Raw genomic sequence first — 23,919 nt, 5'->3', positions numbered from 1 at the left:
TCAGGGGCAAATAGCAGCAGTTTTTTACTGACCATATGGAAAATCTGCATTCACGAGTGAGCACGACCCAGCCCGAGAGCTCACTGGTTGTGTCAGATGGATCCTGTGCTGATACAGCTGTAACCAAGCAATTACACATCCCCTTTTCTGCCTGCCTGAAGCAAAAATTCAGCCTACAGCCAGCTAGTATGTGCAGATTTATGTTAAAGAGAGTGGAACCAACAATTAGCAACTTACTTTTCATAGTACAGAGTCAAATACACTATTAAAATGAAATTGAACAGTACAAAATGCTTTAGAACATATCTTCTGTTTCCAAGGTGCTAAACATGGGGGTTTTCCTTTCCCCCAAAATGTATTTGATAATTCTAGAAACTACCACAGATCACCAACTTTGCTACATTTTTTCCTGCTTCTGGCCTTCTTTGCAACAGCTGTAGAATATTCTGTCCCTTTGAAAAATGCACACAAGACACAAAGATTGTGCTCAACAGGTTTACTCAGACTGGACTCTTAAATGCTCAAGAAAAAGGCACAGATTAAAAGAGACTCTGATGACTCTTTTGAACACAGCAAATGGAATTCTGTTTATAAGGAAAAAAAATACTGCTATGAATTGTATGGGTTGAAAAGTTCAAATATTCTTCCCTGTTCCTAATTATTGGCCTTCATTAAAATGGAATTTAAATTAAATTGTATAAACATATGAAATAAAGTCTCAGTATTAGGAAGTTTTTTTTCTTTTGTTTCCTCTATGTACAAATCTTAGTATACAATTTTTACTTTTCATTATACATTTAACTACATAATCTTTTTTCCAAAATGAGTGAGAGCAACTGCAAAGTATGTGTTTCAAGAAAATGCTTTGCATTCGGAAAGGATCCACCTGCTTTCTTGGCCAGCAGTGCCAATGAGAACTGAGGGGGGGGTGCCAGGCTGGGGGAGCACCCCTCAGATGTAGTCATCCTCCACGGGCTCCCCGTTGACATCGCAGTAGTGGATGAAAATGGCCACGACGCGCTGGAACACACCTTTCTTCATCTGCCGCAGCTCCGAGATCTCCTCCCCGATGGTCTCCATGCAGATGTCCGCAGACAACTGGCCCTTCCTCCGGGGGGCATAGATAGTAGCTGGGAAGGCACACAAGAATAAAAGCTAGAATGTTTCCTGCAGAGAAGTTCACAATCTGCTTTGCGTTAAGTCTTGGAAAGCAAACGGAAAAATCTTCTGTCGAGGAGTTACATTTAAGGGATATTATTCAAGCAGAAGAGGTATTCTGCCTTCCCTATACTGTAACTTTTCAATAGCTCCCATACTTATTTAACGTATGTCAACTTCATATGTCTGTGAGTGAAGGGAATCCCCAGAGCAACACAAACCGTTCCCTAAGGCCTCTCTGACATGCTTCCATGTTATCCATTCCAGTGATCACTTAAATGTTTTATAAACAAAAGCAATTAAGGATAAAGCAGAAGTCTCGTCTTTATTTTTAGGGCTTTAACATCACGTTTAATCTAATTACTCTTTAAAATCAAATACATTTGATTTTTTTTGGTAACTCAGCCTACATACTGATGTACAAGCATTAAGTCTATGAATCAGTCTAAAATAAAATTTAAAAAATAAAACCAGAGAAAGGTATAGCAGAGAAAATCTCTTCCTCATCCTCTTGAGATTCATGCCCTTGAAACAGAGCTAGATAAGAATATCCAAAACAATGTCAATTAAAAATACCTCTAACAAAGGAGATTCCAAGATGTTCCTAATTAAGTAGTGGAGGAACATACTTTTCTCTGCTACCAAGCAAGGTCTTCAGTTGAGCCCTAGGAACTGCCTACTGTAATATTTGAGAAGACAAGCTCCTAAATAGAAAGAGGCATATCTATAACAAAAACTAATCCACATCATCTATTCCAGAGTTTTCAAGTCCAGTTCTTTCCTCCTTTATCCCAAGTTTGAGTTTTCACATTCTCTCTGCTGGGCTCTCTTCGGCCTACCTTAACAACCTTCACAAAGCAAAGCCAGAGGCAGCAGTTCAGCTGAGCCTTCAGCAGCAATGCCAGTAAACTCTACAGAACACAAATTGCTGGGACTACACATCACAGAATTAACTTTGTGTATGTTTTAAATGCACCTAGACGTGACAAACCCATCACACTTTCAGGCTGAGCACCAGATGGGCTCTGCTTCCATCAGTATTAGGGGCCCCAGCTGCTCATTACACTGCTGTAGCACTGTTGCCCTCTCCTTTGCTGGACTCATCCAGCTCCCAACACAGTCTATCAAAAATAGCCCAAGAACTAGAAAAGTGAAAAATAAAGGTCAGCTTGGGACAAGCAACAAGATATTTGAACACATCAAACCAGATTACGCACTTCTTTCATCATCCTCAAAGTCATATCTGGCATAGCTGTTGGGCTCTGCTGTTCTCAGGGACCTCAGCCACGGGAAGTCAGTGATCATGGAGTAAGGAGCACCATCCACAATGCCTAGGAGACAGACAGGATGAGGATCCAAAGGGCACAATGTCGCTCCTGCAGCATCATCACTCTTCATCAAGTAAACTTGATTATCATATAGACTGGTCACTCTAATGCAGGAAAAGCATCTCCTCATTTCATTCCCCCACTGTGCCAAAGTTCCTCCACTTTCCTCCCAAGAATTATTATCCGTCTCTTGGAATGATGCAAAGCTGCTTATCTCAACAAGAGACCTGTCACCAGCTTTCAGCTCTCTATGAACACTCACCTTCTAGAGTGTAAATATCTCGTCCCCAAGGGTACTTAGTGTATTTCTTCAGGTCTTCTTCAGTTCGTGTAGCTTCAGGGAAGAACTCATATTTAATAAGCTCTCTAGAGAGAAGGAGGAAGAGATTATAGCCAGGAGTGATAGGAAATGGGAAGGTGTGGGGGGGAAGGAAAACGAAATGGGAAATCCTATTGCACAACCTTTCCTTTAATGAGCCTGAATCCATAGAAGCACTTCTCCAAGACCCTCACACCAACTCAGAATCAATCCCTTCCCTTTGGAGAGCAACCACAGCCAGCAGGTACAGTTTGGGTGAGAAACCAGTGAAGGTGTCTTTGAGCACACCTTTCTATCCGATTGAGGAACAATCCAACACAGCTGCAACTAAACCAAACTTCAGAAGTAAATTTGCTCTCTTAGTAATTTTAATGAAAAGCCAGCACAACAAAAACACTGGTTAAAACCAGCTGGATGAGAGCCATTCTATACAATCTCCTGCTGATGGGAATTCTAAGGAGCTCATACTGATTGAACATCACCTTCCACAGAAACTAGTTCTTGGAGTAAATCACTCTTTTTTAAAGGTAACTTGTTCTCAGATTTGAAGATATTTCTCCTGACTACTTCAATGTACAATTGCATTATTGCTGCATGAATTATATGATGAATTCTACGGTTATTCCAGGAGAATTTCTAGTATTTTCCACCTGGAGAGGTTTATAGTCTGTGTTTTGTATGAGATGCATCTTAACACTGAAATTCTACATTGCACCATCTAGAATTCAAATTTCCCTAGTCACCAAAGCTTTTTTCTTTGATTTGGCTGACAGAATCCAGCAGGTCTGACTGAAGCTGCAGCTGCTCACTGAGCAGTGAACACCTTTTCTGCACAGTCCCTGAAGGGCAGGTACTCACTGGTTGATATTTGCTATCGTGTCCATCCAGCTCCGAACTCGCACCTTGTTGCGGACATTGGGGGGGTTACTGAACTCATGAATGATGCAGATGTGGTAGGGATAAGGGCCACTAAAGATCTTCTGCTCCAGAGTCAATGTGTCAACCTGGGAAAAGCAGGAAACAAAGACTTGTGAGCAACAGAAACAAAGAGGTGTGATTTTAGAGTCAAGAGCACAGAGACGTCCAAACGCCCCAAATTCTGGGGGAGTGTGTCCAGCAAAAAGAAATTTTAACAACATACATAATTAAATACATGATTAAAACTTTCCTAGTGCAGCTTTGTCAATGAATCTTCTCATGTAGTGGAATTGGATAGGAAATGTCTCTTTCCTGATGTGTTTCACAATTCCAATATGTAAGCAAACTTCATAAAATTACATAACGGTCTAAAAGTACATTCACATCTCAGAATTTGTCTCTGGCTTAGGGGGAGGGAGTTGGTGGTTTGGTTTTGGGTTTTTATTACCCCTTCATTTTTATCACTGTCCTCTTAAGAGCTAAAGCAAGAGATCTGGTTTCAAAAAAAAGCTGGCTTTTATGTCCAATTTGCCTTCCCTCTTTGGGAGACCAAGCCAGAAAGAAGCAGGAGAGAAGCAGCACCACCAGTACAATACGGAATGCTCTGGTAAGAGTGATAAAGCTAAAAACCCCCAACATTCCAAATCTTAAATTAAACCCCTTAAATACTTGCGAAATGACCTAAACTCACTAAATGTCACTTCTTACAGCTCCCAGTACCACAACTGTCTTAAAATACTGTTCAGCATCACAAGAGGATGCTGCCTTCAGCACAGTTGTCTATTCCAAACTCTAACTGCTGTTACTAAATCTAATAGAATAGACTTAGATCGAAGATTTCAGATACCCATGCCTATGTCATGCTTCTGCTTATATATAGCTATAAGCTGGTTTATAGTATCACTTAGCAGCTTATAGTAGCACTTAGGTTCTTACAGTTCCTTTGAGTTCTCACAGTTTCTTTTAGTTATTCAGTTTGAAATTAGTTCAGTGCATTGCAATATCTTACAGTATCTGATGCAATGAATACTGGAGATAGTAAGATTAAGTCTTAAAACTCAGTACCATCCAAGTTCCAGATTCTGCAATAAAAGCCTTGATGGCCTAAAGTTTTAATAAGCAAGTTTCTCAGAGTTGTGTTACTGTAACATTTACATTTCTTGCATCAATTGAAAACCACAGGCAGAACTTCAGGTGTGTTCACAATGAAATCCAGGTTGGTTGTGTACCTGCTGCATTGGACGAAGATAAATGATCCTGTTTCTTTCTGGTGGCATCCTGAGAATCTGATCCAGAACCTGATCCATGTTTAACTTCTTGCACTGGGCATAGTCAAACCGATTGACAACTGGTGCATTTTCTACTTTCAAGTGTTTCAACACACGGCACCTTGTAGCTATAAAAGAGCAAACAAAATTATTAAAAGAAACAATACTGAAAAGACCTTAGGAGCCTCCTGTCAGAGATTTTCAAGGCTGACGGTTTCTAAAGAAGGCAAACAATGTAAGTACCAGAGAATAACTGAAGTTAAGCTGGGAAATTTAAGTATATCAGAGAAATACACCAGCTGTTAATTTCTTCCATATTATGATCAAACTTTTAATTCTTGAACTTGTAAGAAGGATCCTTTTAAAAGGCCATGTCAAATTTCTTCTAACAATAACCTTTTTCTGCCTTTGTTTCCTTTCACAAAGCCTACTGAAAGGGTCTGTGGACTGCCACAATTGAAAACCACCGACTTCAAAATCAGATCAAATATAGAGTATTGTGAAGCCACATAATGGAAAATAAAGCTATTTCCTTTCTAGCAACACTGCTCATTTAACCAAAATTTAGTTCAAAATCAATGTATGTTCTGAGATGTACTCTGGAATAAAGAAATCATTTCTTTATTCTCTGCTAAGTAGATATATGTCATGTCAGAAGAAAAGGTCTTAAGTGTAGATGTTGCAGAAAACAGTAACTGATCCAATACAGGAGCAGTCACACGCCCTGGCATGTGAATGTAATGCAACCTAAGTGCTATAATTGAAAACAGATTTTTATCATGTCAAGGAGGAAAGTATCATCATGTCAGCTAAATAATCTATGGAAGCATGAAGAAATGAGAGAATAAAAACAAGCTACTCTGAAACTCATTTCATCAACTTCCAATTATTGTATTATCACTCTCCAATAAACTACTCATCTTCCTAATTGTCAGATAATTTCATCTGTTGATTTGCAGATATTAATCTTTATTAAACCTGTTATAAGGAAAGGCACTCAAACTGAGAAGCAGCAATATTTGGTGTTCTAAGCAACAGCCTGACAAGCAGCAATACAGCTGATGAATACAAAATAAGCCATGGACTGACTTTAATTGTTTCAAGAATTCCTAATAATGCCAGATGGAGGAGACGAGCAAAACATGAACTACATACCATGTATGAACATCATTTTGGGGCAGTCTTTCAGTACCAAATCTGTTATTCCACAATTGGTCAGTGTGATTCCTACAAGGTTTTTGGATTTCAAAGTCAGTACCTGGTGAAAATTTAACAAAAAAAAAAAAAAGAAAAAAAATGTATGACAGGGTAAAACCAAATAAAAACTTACACTGAATTTTAAAAGATACTGTCAGATACGGAAAGATATTAACTGCATACTGCTCAATATAATACAGCTTCAGTTCACAATGGGTATTTGAAGTTACAGAGTAGGCTACTGGTGATTTATCAGCTATAGCTGGTAAACCTGTAGGAAGTGAAGAAAAAGCCCTTACTTGAACATGATCATCTTCAATAACTGGGTCACTTGTACTTGTGGACTTGTCAGCTGTCCTTTTCCGCTTGGTAGTTTGCCGTGGCTTTGGCTTGGCTACTTCTGGAAACAAAAATATGGAAAAATCTTTCCTCTGTTACATTTCAGGATAACAGTGGAGGCATTCCCTGGCTGAAAATGGCCAATCAGAACATACATTTCTTACAGATCAAAACATCTGTGTGGCTTGAAAACAACTTTATATCTTTTTGCACAAAACCCGCTTTCAGGTTTGTGCTCAGAATCATTCACACTAAAAAAATAACTTGGGGCAGGGGGCTGGGTTGTTTATAGATGAAAACACAGGAATGCTGAACCTACAAGTTCAACATCACTGAAAGATGTGGAGCCAAGAAGAGAACAGAAGATTAATTGTTAGGTTACTGCAGCAAACAGAACCACCTTGACAAATACGAGAACCAAAATAGCTTAATGTTTAAATAGTAGAAATAATCTCAAACTACTTGAAAGTCTGCTCTTCATAACTGTCACTAAGTTTTTCATAATATTGCAAAGGATACCCAGGTATAAAATACTTAACATTCCCAAGTTGCTTCTTACTCCATTTCATGCACCAATGACATCAAATTCCTGCTTGATTTAAAGGATGAGTCTTCAAAAAGAAATGACCACTACCATTACTTCCAACAGCAAGAGAAAAAAAATGCCCTAGAATTAATTTTCTGTGATTAACAGATCAAAATTAGAAATTATTTTACTAACAATAAGCCTCCTTCGACTTTTTTGTTAAAACACATGTCATGTCCACAAAGATTCCCAGTCAAGATAGATGTGCAAAATATTAAAGTCTATATACAAACTACTCATAGAAACATGGAATGGTCTGGGTTGGAATGAAACTTAAAGCCTAAATTCCACCCCCTTGCCATGGGCAGGGACACCTTCCACTAGCCCAGGTTGCTCCAAGTCCCATCCAAGCTGGCCTTGAACACTTCCAGGGATGGGGCAGCCACAGCTTCTCTGGGCAACCTGGAATGTACCTCACAACCTTCACATACTTCATGCTAAACTACCATTAACATTAAAAAATACCTCTTTTCTTACTTATAATAAAATTCCACCTATATATATATAAGCTATTATGTGGCATCCAGTGGGCTGTGAGCTCCAGAATTCTGGCTACTGCTTTAGGGGATCCAGTTGAGAGATGGAATATTAAGTACTCGACTTGTGGCACCTGTGAATCATCATCCCCAGGGAACTTTCTGACAGTTCCTGGAGTATGTTCAGACAGTGAAATACCTCCTAGCCTGATTCTAGGAAAAATTTTCCGATTTTGTGCAGAATTGTTTGAGATGCAGCCTTGGGCCAAGAAATCTTTACAGACGGTTTAAAGTAACATGCGGTTTAAAATGTGAAAAGCTTCACTACAAATACAAACTAAAACAAGTTTAAAAAAAAAACCCAGTACAAGTGTGGCTTACATTTTGATTAAAGTAAAAATCAAAATTACACAAGTCATCCTCTAGCCAGTTAGTCTGGTGATAATGCTTTTAAAATTTCACAGTGTTTAATATTTGGCTTAAAGCACTATTTAGAATGACTAAAGAATTTAAGAGAAAGAAAAAAATCTTTCTAATATTAAACACAGTTTGTTACAGAAGCTGAAAACCACAATGTCCTTTATGTTAGAATAGTAGAAAGCTGTCATATTCAAGGCACATTTTTAGACCATTTATGGAAAAAACATTTCCAACTGTGCAACAAAGCATTTTCAGGTTATACTCCAAGGAACTGTATGTTCTGTCCTAGTAATGAAAAGCCCTGTAACACCAGGCAGAAGCAGCCTCACTGTCCTATGTGTAAAATACAGATTTGAAAGATAAAAATGGCATATCAAGTCTCATATTCTTCCTCAGGCATCAGCTAACACCTGATGCTTCAAAGAGGAAAAGTGCATAAAGACATACACATAACTGTATGGAGCTAGGAAAGCAATTCTTCTTATATATGCTAAAAATAGGAAATACTCAACCATTTTTCTCCACAAGCAGAACAGATCTTTTTTCCTGACTAACAGTTGAAACCTGAAAACAGAGATACTCTCAGAAAGATACCCTAATTTAATACTGAGATCTGACTGACTTAGCTTCATGCATTGGTAATGGCTGAGGATAGAGAGGAAATATTTTCTTTTGATTTTTGCAGATTAATTATTACTCATAATGGGGCAAGGTAGAAAACTGACACTTTAAATTTAACAGGAAGATCATCTCTTCAATCTGAGATGTGTCTAGCTGCAAAACAGCATAGCAGGTGATTCAGGTTTCATTAACACTTGGGAACATTAAGATAAACTGGAAAAACACTAGGACATACTGTGTTTGAATCATTCCATGTTAACAGAGGTACAAATTTGCTATCAGTCTTTTCTACCTCCAACACACACAGATTTTTCAGTTTCATTTTACTTGCCAGATATTCTCAACAAAGAATCCTGGATATATGAGGTGGTGCCAGACTAAGATCACTATTTTGGAAACCAAGTATATTTGAAAGAAACAGCAAGTTCCCTTCTCACATCTATTCTTTTCTTCCTTCGTTCCAGCCCTTCAGGATTTTTATTTTATTTTATGTAAAATGTACAAACCAATAATGTGAAGCACAAACCTATTTAACAAAAGGACCATTTTGAACAAGTTTGATCACCATGCCTTATACACTTGGAAGCAGAACCCAATATGCAGGTCCACAAGCTTGGCCCAACTATAATTACTGGTTGATAAAGTACCAGTTATTAACCTTTGCCTTCTTGCCAAGATGTAAGTGTACCTGCTGTCTTCCTCCTTTTGAAGGGAGGATTTTAATAGGGGAGACAGTCTTATGTTCCAATCAATAACAGCCTTCACAGGAACACAGAGCTATCAACAGAAGTTGCAACTGCTTTTCAAATGAGTAAATCAAATACTGTTTAGAATGTATGGATAACACATACAGAAAGACTTGCATGGAGAAAAAAAGTCACTGGTATTTTCAGAGAAATCTCTTATTTTACCTAGTCATGGCAGTGACATCAAGTAATTTCTGTTCCATCAGTATGCAGACCCTTTGACAAGCCACTTGGTTTTAAATTATTAACTAACAAACTTCATGTTTACCACCAGAACTACCTGTGGGTGTTGCAGCTGCTCAGCACCGTCTCATGGCAGCACTGCAGCTTACTCAGACGTTACTATCTGTGTGTAAGTCATACCTGGCTCCGACACCAGAGGGACGTGGGACAGCTTGCTCCTGGCTCTGGTTAGTGGTCGGCGAGGATACTCCTCCTTGTCCTCCAGCTCACAGCTCCTGGGCTGTGTGCCTGTGCTCTGCTCCTCACTGGCAGCCCCGCAGGCACTCCCACTAGTCCTCTCCTCCCCTGTGTCTCCTGCAGCCCCACAGTTTGGCCGTGTCCTAAGTGCAAAATCTGCCCCAGTGCTGCTTGGTCCGTTCCTGCAGGCTCCACTCGTGGATGGGCATTCCCCATCACAACCCCCACTAGTCCTCTGCTGTGTGTCCTGAGGCTTGTAGGAGGAACACCTGGAACAAACAGAGCTCTCCTCAGTCTCTCTCTCACTGGAACCTTCCCGTTTACAAGGCGAGCAGACACACTGCCTGGATTCCTCTCCAGCTGCTGGGCTGGTGCCAGCACAGTGGCCATGAGCTGTCTGTGCACAGTCAGGGCTGGGAGAAGCAGCACTGCAGGAGCTGGATGTTCCCGTTGATCCTGTAGCATTACTGCAGCTTGCATAAGGATCTTTGCTTTTGTTCCTTTCAGGCATGTCACTTGCTGCTTTCATGTCTGCTTTAATCTGCTCACTGGTTACTTGACAGCCTTTTTCACAGCTGCTTTCCTCCGTGTGGAACTGCTTTGTCTGGCCCCCTTGGCTGGCACTGCATCTTTTCCGCAGGGGTGTCTTGCCTTTACCACTCACTGTGAGAATCAAGGAAGGGAGAACAATGAGACAAGCCAAAACACAGCTTAAATAAATGCTGAGTGCTACTCTGTTAAAGACTACTTAAAACAGAAGGCAGCCTAGAGGCCAATGACAAATCTCATCAGGACCATGCTATGTTATGGGAATTATTAATATTTCTAGCAGTTGCTGACTCTCGGTGATGTCCTGCAGCTATTTTTGTAGTGATGTGCTGGGGTGTTTGTCAGTAAATGAGATACAAATCTGCCAGAGAGGCTCATATTGCCACAGAGCAGCTCACTGTTTAAATAGGCCAAAGCACAAAAATATGAAAGACACACTAAGAATAGAATCACAGAATGGCTCTAAGGGACCTTAAAGATCATCTATTTCCAATCCCTCTGCCATGGGCAGGGACACCTTCCACTAGACCACATTACTCCAGGCCCCATCCAACCTGGCCTTGAACACTTCCAGGGATGGGGCAGCCACAGCTTCTCCGGGCAACCTGTGCCAGGGCCTCCCCACCCTCACAGGGAAGAATTTTTTTCTAGTATCCAATCTAAATAGGCTTTTCCTAAATAGGATGAATACAAATGAGGAATCAAATAGTTACAGAGACAGTACTAAAGTTCTGCTTTCAGTTGCAATCTTCAGCTCCCCCTCCTGGGTATGGGGTGTGGTGTCAGTAGGTAACGGCAGTCTCAGTTCACAGATGAATAAAAAGCCACATCAAACAATGTACAAATCACAGCAGGAACTTAATCACAGAATCATTTAGGTTGGAAAAAACCTCCAAGACCATCGAGTCCAACCTGTGACCAATCACCACCTTGTCAACCAGACCAGAGCACTGAGTGCCATGTCCAGTCATTCCCTGAACATCTCCAGAGGTGGTGACTCCACCACTGCCCTGGGCAGCCCCTTCCAATGCCTGACAAACCTTTCTGGGAAGAAATTCTTCCTGAATGTCTACTGTCTTAATCCTCTCTGCTAATTACACTAATCCAAGCCCCAAATCCTCATTATTGACAGTACAAAAGTTTATGCAAATTCTGTCCAAACACAGGTTATTTCATCCTCAAACCAGAACTGACATTCACACTATAGGCACAGCACTCTACATGTTCCCAAGCTGGAACTGCCAGTCTTGTTGAAATAAATGTACTAAACGGGAGAGGGACTGATGTGTAGGGAGTATGCCAGTTACAGTAGGAAGAGCCATTACTGCTTTGCTAAGTCCTAGGCTTTGCAGAAATTAAACTAGTACTAGACCAGTGTATTTCTCAGTTCTTCACAATGCCAGATTTTTCTGTTAACTGCTTAGCTAAATATTCCTTAAGGCTTAATTCTATATTTACTTCATCTGACAACACAGCTGCAAATTTGGCTTCACAGACATCATAAATTCTGGCCACTTGGAAATCCAAAAGAGAAGCTGCAGGTTTCTGATCCGTGCAGCACCACTATTTCTTTGTTTCCATACAGTATCTGTGATTGAAGCTCAGAGAAATGCGTCCTTCTAGATTCATAACAAAGCTAGACATAAAACTGAACAAGATGGAAAGACTGAAGCTTAAAAATAAATTTTGCTTAACAGTGCCCAGGAACCCATCCGTTCCACACCTGAAGGTTCTCTAGTTTCCACTGGATCTCTGCTTTTCTCTTCTCCATCTGAGTAATTCTGTGCAATGCTGTTGGAGATGCAGGCTCTTGAAGTCCCCATGTTTTCCTCCTCATCCTCACTGTCTGAATCATGGATAGTAATAGGTGTTGCTTTTACAACAGGTTGAATGCCACTTGGTCCTGAAAAGTAGAATACCAACACTTCATGTAAAAATAAGCCAAACATGGATTAAAGTGCTGAAGAACTTCTAAAAATGCTTGAAAAAATGGTAAGAAATTAATTTAATTAAATTAGCCAACCATTCTGTGGCTCCTCCATTAAAATCTAAATAGAAGAAGAGCATTTCAGCAGTGAAGCATTCTAGTTTGGAAGGGGAAGAGTGTCACAATGGAAAACAAAACACAAGTTTTCTGTAATGTTTCTCTGCTTCAGAACAGCTTAAAGGTTCTTCCACAACTGTATGAGCAAACTACATATTATAAACAGTCCCTGAAACCTCCACCACAATGACAGAAATGTTGGCCAGAACATTGGCATTTATCCTTCTGCATCTTGAAAAACTGAGCAGATGCAGCATACAAGGATGTTACTTCGTGTTGTTGGCATATTCAGTAGAAAATTATGTTGTCCAGCAAATAGTGGCTATAAAAGAGATCAAGACTGCTTTGTGTCACTAACACAAATAAAATTAACACTGGAACAAGTTGTTCTGGCTTGAAAAAAAAAAGGCAAAAAAGAATCCACGTGCTGCAGTGAAATAAGTAAGGCCATCAACACCAGAGGCACAAGACAAGTTCATTGAGGCCTTCTGACTCTTATTATACTGAGCACAAAAATAAGGCTTTAAGATCAAGGTATTTCACTCCATATGCAAAGAGAACTCTGGACTGTAAAACAGACTTTAAAACAGAATAAATTTCTTCACAGAATTGAGCTGTGCTAGCATCATTATTCCAAACACAACAGACAACACAGCTAAAGAAAAGCATCCAAAACCAGACACATATTGAAATATTTAACCACTCGAGAAGGAGATACCAAAAGGTCATTTCTTTCCAAAGACAGAGTTACCTGCTTGCTCTTCATCCACCTCCATAGGAACGACAGCTTGGCTGTGAGCCGGGAGCTCATTCTGGCCCTGCTCAGCAGCAAACTCCTCTTCCTGTGCCACCTCCTCCATCTCATTCAGTGCTGAAAAGATGAAGACGAGGTCAATAATAGGAAACAGAATGAACAAAGCCCACAGGTACCCACAGAGAGTCAGAATCACCAAGAAATAAGTAACAGCTGCCTTGATTCCTTCAGGGAGACTCTGGGTTGCATAAAGTCTCTCACATATTTGTTCTACATCTCTTTAGCCAAAGCCCCAGCCTAACTTTTAGGGTCTAGTTCACCCAAATTTTCCACTCCTCCTCAGAAGTCTTGTTCTACCACAGTGCGCAGCATAACCAGGATTTGCATATTCATTCCCTCCAATGACTTTTGCCTTTGCTGGGAAATATTAAAAATATACCATTTGACACTGTGATATTCTCCCAGCTCTGACCAGAGGAGTCTAGAAAACGCTTGGCACTTCCCCAGAGGAGTCACACAGACTGTCCCTTGCTAACACCTGTACTGACACACATCACTGCCCTGCAATATGCCTGTAACAGCCGTCAGACACCACACAATGACAGCTTTTATCACACAGGTATCAGAGACATGCAGACAGCCCCCCGGAAGGATTAAGGCTACCAGGAACTGAAAGAGCAACAAGCTTTCCATATATATCTTCTCTATCACCTTATGTATGTCAGTGCAAATAAAATCACGTCCTACACAGATTCACAAAGATTACCCTCGGCTGCAATCTGCTGCTCCTCAGCTTGACCATCTTGCCGCAGCTCATTCTCCTCATTCTGGTCATTTGGGTGTTGGTGATTGTTGTGGTGGATGTTTGGGTTATTGTTATTCTGGTGGTTATTGTTGTTGTCATTGTCATTGTTAGAGTTCTGATTGCTGACTAGGGCAGAGGAGACCCCAATTCCTGTGCCTGCACTTAGGCCCACACGAGCACAACCCTGAGAACAAAAAGCAGCTATTAAGATTTGAAAAAACTGATAAGTTATCTCAACAACATTCCCTAAAGCCAACAGAAAAAGCATTCTGTTGGTAATGCCTGGGATAGCACAACACTAACAGGGAGACTGTCTCTCATATTTCCTTATGCATTGCAGAGGTCCATCTTCAGGTTGGTAACGCAGAAAACTTACACTCTGTTAAACTCCTACTGAAAGGGAATTCCAGAAAGCACATAATTTTACTTTATTGTTTTCCCTTTGCTAAAGGATCATATTACATTAATACAAACAGCAGATTATATATATAGCCTTCCCAGAACACAGCAGCCTCAAGATAGAACTAGTGACTGAAGAAAGCAGTTTTTTACGTAGGCAGTTTCCATTGCATTACAGCAGCTTAACAAGGATTTATGTTACAGTGTGGGAGGGGACAACACGAAGAAATAAAATTCCTAAGCTTTGAAACCACTCCAAGAGAGGAACAGTACCCTTATTTCACCCACTACAAAATCATAAAAACCTCTTAGCATTGTAAACAGATCCCCAAGTGTGAAAGAAATCATATAAAAAGCAGCCGCAAAATGAAGTATCCATAAAGACCTCAACGGAATCAATGTGAGTCTTATTTTCTGGTCACATATTCATACAAGATCATACCTTACCACTGCTCCCGTTTGCAGAAGCATCATCATTCTCCCCAGTATATCATGATAATAGCAACACCAAACCAGAGTAATTTTATAAGCAATCTATTTAATTAATTACAACTTTTAAAAGAATGCATAACAGCTGGAACACCCTGTATTTCCAATGAGCTGGCAACAATAAAAAGCAAAATCATTCTCTGAAACTCACCTTAGGAGGTTCTCTAAACATCTGGTCCAGAGAAATGAATTCTAAGCTTGGCAATAACTCGATGAACTGACTAAAAGAATCCAGCTTTATGGCGTGGCAGCGCACCAGGGTGAGGTCAACCAAGCGGGTCCACCTCGAATGATCTGCGGGAGAGAAGGGAAGCATTTCCTGAAGAATTCCCATCTCACTTGTTTGTCATTATACCCCTTTCAGATTTGAGAGGAGCATCCTCTGTATCTCCATTCTGTTACCAGCATCATTATGGTTCCAAACCAAGCATCATCTACTGTACTTACTAAGAAATAGAACAAGCAGTACTATGAGCAGAGAAATTCTGGTTTACTAGCACAGTAATTCATATAATAGCTCTAAAATTTCAAAGGTGTGCAATACCTGTGATCCAATTATTTGGGTTATGTAGATGTGGGCAGTTGTAAATGACCAGATACTTGATGAAAGAAAAAACTTCATTTACAGCTTTCATACCAATATCTGTAATAATTCCTGGATTTTCAACCACATCAGCCAAGCCGTACCTCACCAAGTCCGTACTCGTCATTTTACCTAAGAAAAAGATAGTAGCAGACACAGCAGTAAATTTGCCTTTTATAGCATGATTTTCTAACTCCCTATTTTAGTCCCTTTTCATAAAACTGATCAGATTATTCCTTCAGTTCAGTAAAGCTGAGACTTTCCCAATTTCACTAAGAGTTTCAGGAAGTGAGGAAAAACATATATGGCTGTATGAAATCAGCAGCCTCAATACGGGCAACGTTAATATTCTTTTTAATCACTCTTAGCACATGACTGAAAACACATAATTCACATAATCCTTACGTTTGTCAAACAATTTATGTATATAAAAAAATGTCATACACTGTAGTAAAAACTCATCAACGTATCCTAGATGAAGAGTTTCAAACTGTGGAAATTCCAGTTCAGCCATCTTCAAAGCAGAAAAAACACCATCTTTGGTCAAGGAAGGCTGGATCCGCACTTCGTGCAACCTGAATGTAATTAAGAATTGTTAATTGTAATTAAGAATTTTTCCTGTTAAAATTCATGCCAAAAGACAATTGCCACAGAAAACACTCAAGGAGATGACCTCTCAAAATGAAAGAATTCTTTCAATCGTGGCAGGATTCAGAGGCTATCTGCTGTATCTTTATGGCAGTATTTGACAGTTACATATATTTTTGTATATATAAAATATATAGTGTATATATAATATTTATATTTATAATATATGATTTATGATGATATATTATTTATCATTAATATATAAGAATATATTGTGAGACCAACAGCACCACACTTTTCAGATACAAGTCTTATGACACAAACGGATTCAGAAACAGACATACTCCAGTTGTTTGAACCACAGAACACTCCTGCTATATAAACTTCAAATGTGCATTCCGTAAACTTTTGACAGTTGTTCTGCTTCTTGGACTTCATTACTAAGTCACTTATTTTGAAAAAGGAGAAGGGAGGCAAAGAGAGATCTGAAGGTCAGTACCTTCGTGCAGCAGTTATGATGAGGTAGCCAAGATCCACTTCAAGTGCATTCTTGCAAGCTCCCAGAACTATAGTGTGCAAATTCCTAAAACCACCTGGTAAATAAAAAACAACCTTCTTTCACTTCCGTCACAGATCACAACCTTAAGCCTTATACATTTCCATCAGTGTTGTCTTGACAAGTGAATGAACAAAACACATCTTTTTCAGCAAATCAATAAAACCAATATTTGCACCCAGCTCTCCTCCAATTGTACTAGTTCTGCTCACCAACAATTGCAGCTGAAGGCAGGTCATCAGTCAAGAGTTAACTGCAGTTAGAATATCAAAACAATACCAGATAAAAAGCATATTTAGCACCATAACCATGGTGCTAACCACTCCAAACTTGGAAATAAGGATCAAGAAAAGATATGCTACAGACAAAAAAAAACTAAGCTTCACATGTCTCTAGTATTTGCTAATATTTTTATTTATTTACTTATTTTTGTTTAAGTATGAGGGACAAGAACTTTCATACCTGATCTCCAGCTATCTTCTACCACGTGCTGGATAAGTCCTCCAAGAAATGGAACACGAACCAGTTCTAAGTGCTCCAAATTTCGAGCAGAAGCCAGGCCTGTCACCAGGGGAACGTACTTCAGAGAATTTGTGGGTCCTACACAGAAAAAGCCAAAGACAAAGCAGGTTGCTCACTTGACATCACCAAATTGATGCTTTCAATGACTGTCACATGAAAGAATTAAAAAATATCCACATATATCCATCTAGACCAGGAAGTCAAGAGAACCACAAAGCACCAAATAACGTAGAGGACAGGGGTACATTTCCATCCAACACCACGAATAAAACAACAACTGCTTTCAGAATCTTGAATTCCAAGACTTCCATTTATACTTGGTGCCTGAGCAGCTTTAACAGAATCAGATTTCCTACATGCTCTAACATCCCCTTCACGTATGAATCCCTCTTACCAGCACAGTTCCTCATGACAAAAGCACGTAAGCTGATACAAAGGAAATCTTTAAAAGGCTGTGGTTTGGTGAGTCTCACCCACTTCAAATAAAGGTGCCTCAGCATTGGAATACAAGGAATCTCAGGGACATTCACCCCTAGTAATACATAAACAAAACAAACAAATATTTTAAACAAGCTTGAAACCATAAACTGTATGACAAATTTCTGGCTTTAAAAAGGAAGTTTTTCTTTGCTATGTGGCATGTGAGAAAAGCTGTAAACACTTTAAATACAAGTTCTTCACCTCAGTTTGTCAACACAGTTTTTTAGAACTTGCCTTTTGAACCTGCTATCACATATATGGCAACTAATATCTCAAAGATACCACAGCCCAAAGTCCCTTTCTTAAAAAGAATTACAATCTTGCAGAGTTCCAAAGCCTTTAAGTTCACCTGTGTTGAAGCCAACTACTTCATCATTACCACACTCACCTACTAAGTGCAAAGTCTGAATTTTAGCTCCTATAGGTATTTTCAGCTTGTTCTCAGGAGGAATTGGAAAAGCACCATTACGATTACGAAACTTCCCTAAAATGTGAACTTGTGGCATGTATGTCCAAATAGCTTCCACCAGCTCTAAATGAGAGGTCTCAACACCCTGGATAAAAGGAAGCAAAGCAAATGCTCTAACACCAGTTCAAGCAACAACATCCTCTTAACTACATAAACTTCTCAGTAACACACTATACATAATGCGTTATCTCACTTTTAATTTCTAGCAAGACTTGTCCTTTTAAAAGCAGAGGGATCAGTTTTAATTAATTTCTGGACTTAAGAGCACCTGTGACTCCCACTGGTGCAACTAAAAATAGGACTAATTAGCAAATAGGGTCACAAATAACTGCTCCTCTGTACAGCCAAGTCTGAAAACAAAGCCCTGTAAGCAGAAAGTCCCCATCACATTTCTTCTGCTCTGTTAACATGCACCATCTCTGCTGCTGAAGGAGGTTGTCTCTCGAGTCCAACCACTCACCAGCAAATTTGGACAGGCCTGCAAAGCCTCTAAAACTCCAGGAATGCTGAAAGCTTCATGGCCACGGACTCTGCGTCTTTCAAGATACCTGGGATGAAGACCATAAAGTTGTTCAATGTCTGGCATCTTCCTCAGCAGCGTTAGGAAACTGGAATCAGTGAAACCTAAGATGACAACAACAGATTTGGTATTTGTGTGACAGCAGACACTCAGCTGTAAAGGGAAAGCCAAATACACTGTTGTCTTTATGTGGCAGTATAAATTCTATGGTGTTGAAAGCTGTACTCAGTGAAGCAACAGCTTGTCTTTTACTTCCACATTTTAGAAATCATGGCCTACATACTCTTGGCCTACAATTTTGCAGGTTTGCTACAGTTTTCCTCCAGTGGAATACAGGGTAAACTATACTCTCTCTTTTCTCAGATGAAGGACCTCTGCAGACTGTCAGGCTTTGTGTCTCTATTTTTTGTGGAATTCCATTTATCAACTACATCGCTCAAAAAAGCCCCAGCTGGATCAGTTATATCTGTTCATCACATTTCACCACAGTTCACATTTCTCAAAGAAACAAGGTGGTTTCTTTAAGCAAAGATTTATTTGAATCTAATGTAAGAGAACACATAAAAAGGATTTTAAACAGGTAAGTCACCTTAGCCTAGGTCTAACCACCTGCCTGATATCAGCTCTAATAAATCTCGATTTTTAACTCCTCTAATTTTCAAATTCACTCATTTTCGTCTCTCCCCCAACAAATCCCAGCAGTGTGATTTAAATCCAACAGAAATCCTAATACTCACAGGGTTCACCTAGACTGACAAATTTATCTATTGATCTGAAGATGACTTGAGGTGTGACATCAAAACTTATTCTTACATTGTTAAGTGTTGGCAGATGAGTTGCTCTCTCATTCCATTGTATATTTTCCTGCCTGCATGCAAACAGCCTCTTCATGGAATAACCCTTGGATAAACTCCCTTACAACAATCAGACAAACACAGATTGTATTTACAGATGGCTACACAGAATTCCCATTTCTGCTACAGTAATACCCAATATTTGTATTATACACACAGAGACAGAAACTTTCCAAACCACGTACTCAAGGAAGCCACCCAAATAAGCCAAAAGGAATGAAACATCCAAGTACTTTTACTGCTTTTGTAAATTTACTTTGCATCTATAAACGTCACTGAGTGGCAGCAGAGCAGCCAGTGATGCTCAGGGTGTTTCTCACCTGTGGGCATGTACTCCCACCAGCGGCCTGCACACAGATCCACCACCTTCACCACCCGCAGGTACAGCGTCACCGCTTCCTTCAGCTTCCGGGACAGGCATTCCATGCACATGATATCCTGCAAGGGAAGGTACCTTTGGGGGAGGAAAAAACACCCCTCTGATTTATCGAAGCTGGATCCTTTTTGATTTTTATTTTTTTTTAAACTAAAGCACATCCCAAGCCTGACTACACAAACTCATGTATTTCTAGCGTGTAATAACATTCATTCAAACAGAATTTTCAGACTGTGCTCAAAAAAAATGTGAAATTTTGCTAAGCAGAATGACTCATCAATACACTGAATTTAGAATATTCAAGGTACACATATAATATTAAAACAGAAAGAGGCTTTAGTTCTCTAATAAATTATGGAATTATGGAATGGTTTGGGTTGGGAGGGACCTTAAAGCCCATCCAGTTCCAGTCCCTGCCATGGGCAGGGACACCTTCCACTATCCCAGGTTGCTCCAAGCTCCACCCAACCTGGCCTTGGACACTTCCAGGGATGGGGCAGCCACAGCTTCTCTGGGCAACCTGTGCCAGGGCCTCACACCCTCACAGGGAGAATTTCTTCCTGATATCTACTTTAAACCAAACCAGATACTGCTGACCAAGCCTTTTGCCACAGTAGTTGCTACATGATTTAATTAAACCTACTTTCATTTTTTAGTACATTCTACACACTTGATTTGCAAATATTTTGGAATGCTGTTGTTTTCAAAGAACTTGTTGGGAAAGCATTATGTTTTGGACACAATAGAGATGAGTAAACATTTTGGAGAAGAATTTTATTGTAGGGAAGATTAAATACTCATCCCAGTTCCCTTCTGCACACTATGAAGCAGATGCAACAATTTCAAAACAAGCATCTCAGCTATGCACTACCTGAGATGTATCTGCTCTAAAAATCAATGTCTATACACTAGTGAACAGAATTATATCAATGATTTATTTCTTCTTTGTTCTATATTCATGACACTCACATAAATTAATTTTCTAAGTATCCAAATGAACTCTGGAACTGAAAAAATAACATTAACCATCCCTTTTTATGCACCAGTTCACTTGTGGTACAGCCGCACTTTCTGAATACTATGTGTCACCAGCATCAATGCAGGTAAGACGAAAGAAATAACAGAAAACTACATAACTATAAACAATAAATTGACTTCTAAAGAGCTGCTCACCTAAAGATGTGGCAAAGCACTTCATGAGAGAGTTGGTTCATGTAATCTTTTGGCTCATCAGCTTTGGTAGACTCAGAACCTTCCCTGTTTACTGAGCTTGGTTTCACATTTTTCCGCCGGGGACCCATATTTGCACCAATTTCTGATGGAAGGAAATGTTCACAATGTTATGAAATTCAGTGCAACTGAAAGAGAAAAGGGACAGAGTAGAGGAGGACACACCAGTTAAGCTGCAAAAAACAAGCTGTAGTTTGTTTAGCACAGGTCTCAGACACAACCTGACAATGATTAGACAAACCGGACAGTTTTCCTAAGCAAAGGGAAATGGACAAAGAGGAAAATCACCTCAGGTTCAACCAGAGATCAATTCTTCTGCATGAATAAAAGGTCTTCAGAGATACCACCCTGTGGTCAAGACAAATCACAGGAAAGCTGTGCAGAGACTACAGATGTCACCAAGTCAACACCAACTCGAACACTCCAGTGAAAAAAAAGCCCAAAGTCTCTGTCTAGCAGAAAAATTATTTATTTTCTTTTTGAAAAAAAAAATGGGCTCCTAAAATGCCTCCTCTCAAAAAATGCCCTATTACAAGTCCTCAACCTAGCTCCTCTTCGAGGTTAGAACACCAAATAAAATATTCAGGTTGCTTACTTAAAGATCAAAGCTGCAGAAAAACTGAAAGTCATTGCCTCAGCAGCAACATGCAGGAAATCCTGTCCTCCTTCCCTTCACTGAACTAACGTGTTCATGTCTACACTGTTCCTGCAGCACACATGGGTTGAAACAACAGTAATGTTCCATTTAAAAACATACAAAATTATTAAGAGAAATTACAAATAAGTAATTCAATATGAACTCAGTGCTAATGTGAGAATAACATCTTATACAGATGTTGAGACACGTTTTCACAACTGTATCTAGCAAATATTTATTTTATTCTAACATAAGACAACGTAAACCAACGTTAAGACGAGAACAAAAATGCTCTCTGGTGAAGAGGGCAAAGCATCACTAACTCAGTAAACCTGTTTAACAGGTTGAATGCCAAAATTCAGTGGATGAGGAAAAACAACTTGTAAAAAAAAAGACAGATTTTGGAAAACTTATCAGCAGAGCCTCTGGTACAGCCTTCACGATGATGTAAACACACCTCAGTGTTTGCACCGCATTATGTGGAAGTGGCAACCGAGGAGAAAAACCAAATATCTCATGGAAACGGAAAAGAAAAAATTTTGCCTTCTCCAACACAAATGATTTATATGCTGGCACAAAATTTGAAACATTGACAGCCTGCCTGTGATCTAATTGTTGAAAAAACACATGACTTTACACATTTTTGTATGCATTTTAAGTTAACAACTGTATGCTGTCATGAATTTATTTTAAATGGTGATATTAAAATAAATAAATTACCACCTTCTGCACGTGAATACCATGAAATATATCTCTGCTCCTTTGGATTGGTGGGAATTCTCCAGACAGAAGTAAAGACACTGAGTTTGTTGCCTGTTCTCATACTACCCTTCTTTTTGGTGCTCGCTTGAAGGGGTCAGTTTGTTTGTAATTCTCTGTTGTAATGTTGATCAACTTCATGAAGCCCAAACCTGACTACTTCTGACACTGGATTCCAAAGAAAACAAGCATTACATGGATTCCCAGTCACCTGGGATGACTCAATTTGAACAGAGGGCAGGATATAACCTAAAAAATTCCAAACTGCTGCAGCCACGTGCTGGGGTGCAACACAGCATTACAGAAGAGTAAAAGGACTGTGACATAAGACAGAGAAATAAAGATAATATCTAACAGAGCAGGAAGAATCCTGTAAGAAACAAATTCAACGAGTAATACCTGCCCCAAGTTTGGCCCCTGTCATTAAGTAAAGGGGAAAAAGAACGACCTCATCTCTATGAGGATGCAGTTTGTGCACAATAAATGCTCCTCCTGGTACTACACTGAGCTAACGAGCACAGCTTTAACATCTCATTCTACATTACCAAGCTGACCCCATTTAAAAGTTAAATAAAAATTTTAAAAACTGCACAATAAAAACCCTTTACATATGCAATCCAGCTGACAAATGGAATTTTGCTGCCCCCACCTCAGTTAATTCACGAAAATGAATGCTGTAGGAAACAGAAGCTCGACGTGCCCTGTTCTTGATCAGCAGCTACCACACTGAACTTAAAAAGCTTAAAAAACCATGGGCAGACCGCACAGAAAAGAAAAACGTGGAGAGAGCAGCCACGGACGGCCTGGCAAGCGTGAGATAAGTAGGGGCGCTCCTTATGGGGAGGGGAAATGAGAGGACAGGCTTGTTCTTGCTGAGACAAGCGATACACAAGCAGGTTTCTCCGCAGACCAGGCGCCGCCGCTCCCTCAGCGCTGGGGGTTCCCTCCCGGCTCTGTCCCCGTCCCTCAGGGCCTGTCACAGCGGGCACGGCGCGAGGCCGCGGGGACGGGCGGCGGCGGCCGCGAGGAGGGCGGCAGCCTCCGGGTCACCACCCGCCGCGCCCCGGGGGCTCAACCCGGTTCGTCCCCCCCTCACCGCCCCGCAGCCCCTCACCTGCCCCGCGCAGCCCCGGTGTTGTGGCCGCGGGTGAGCCCCGGCCGCCGCTTCCTGCGCGGCCCCTTCCGCCTCCGCCTCGCCCCGCTCCCACCGCCCCTTCCGGGGGCCGCCACACCCGCCCCGCCGCCATCTTGAGCGTGGCAGCGCGGGCCGTGCCCCCGCCGCCATCTTGGGGGTGGCGCCGCCTCGGCGCGTCCTGCTCGGCGCCGCCATGTTGGTGGTGTCTGAGCTCTGAAGGCGATGAAGGCCCGCTGGTGCTCCGGGACGCGGGCTGGGCGCCCTGAGAGGAACTAATGAAACCCACTAAAGAGCTTGGTGGGGAGTTGTGGAACGGCAGCAGGAGCGCCCGCGCGTGGCGGCGTGCCCTTGGCGTGCTGTGGGTTAAAGCAGTT

The 23,919-nt window shown here is 40.6% G+C and overlaps 1 protein-coding gene across 4 annotated transcripts; it reads right to left on the bottom strand.

The window, feature by feature from the left end:
* Window positions 1-23,608, bottom strand: FBXO38 (F-box protein 38). 4 transcript variants are annotated; one of them, XM_027682556.1, is made up of 22 exons: window positions 23,525-23,608; window positions 20,958-21,142; window positions 19,729-19,862; window positions 18,495-18,658; window positions 17,954-18,119; window positions 17,480-17,617; window positions 17,026-17,163; window positions 16,507-16,600; window positions 15,864-15,994; window positions 15,381-15,551; window positions 14,988-15,130; window positions 13,910-14,132; window positions 13,141-13,260; window positions 12,069-12,248; window positions 9,740-10,459; window positions 6,488-6,588; window positions 6,147-6,249; window positions 4,953-5,119; window positions 3,664-3,809; window positions 2,749-2,852; window positions 2,376-2,489; window positions 1-1,130 (listed from the first exon to the last, which is right to left on the bottom strand). In XM_027682556.1, exons 2-22 carry the CDS (start codon window positions 21,083-21,085, stop codon window positions 952-954), a joined length of 3,564 nt encoding a protein of 1,187 aa, XP_027538357.1. In that variant the 5' UTR covers window positions 21,086-21,142; window positions 23,525-23,608; the 3' UTR covers window positions 1-951. The 4 variants fall into 4 exon arrangements, with proteins under 4 accessions (XP_027538357.1, XP_027538356.1, XP_027538358.1 ...); XM_027682555.1 differs by having other exon boundaries at window positions 20,958-21,099; window positions 23,525-23,602; XM_027682557.1 differs by lacking the exon at window positions 23,525-23,608 and adding an exon at window positions 23,060-23,165 and having other exon boundaries at window positions 20,958-21,099.
* Window positions 23,609-23,919: the final 311 nt, after the last annotated feature.

The sequence above is a fragment of the Neopelma chrysocephalum genome, unplaced genomic scaffold (genome assembly GCF_003984885.1).
Source record: "Neopelma chrysocephalum unplaced genomic scaffold, ASM398488v2 Primary Assembly neopelma1_63, whole genome shotgun sequence".
NCBI lineage: Eukaryota > Metazoa > Chordata > Aves > Passeriformes > Pipridae > Neopelma > Neopelma chrysocephalum.
Note: the sequence above shows the minus strand (reverse complement) of the source record. Positions and strands in the feature narration are given on the sequence as shown.

Bases quoted from the DNA above. Each gene is read 5' to 3' on its own strand.
- FBXO38 (XM_027682556.1), bottom strand. From the start codon at position 21,085: ATGGGTCCCCGGCGGAAAAATGTGAAACCAAGCTCAGTAAACAGGGAA. The intron at 17,164-17,479 runs GTAAGAGGGATT...TTTTCTGTGTAG, and splicing joins TGTCATGAGGAACTGTGCTG to GACCCACAAATTCTCTGAAG. The intron at 10,460-12,068 runs GTGTGGAACGGA...TGATTCTCACAG, and splicing joins GGAAACTAGAGAACCTTCAG to TGAGTGGTAAAGGCAAGACA.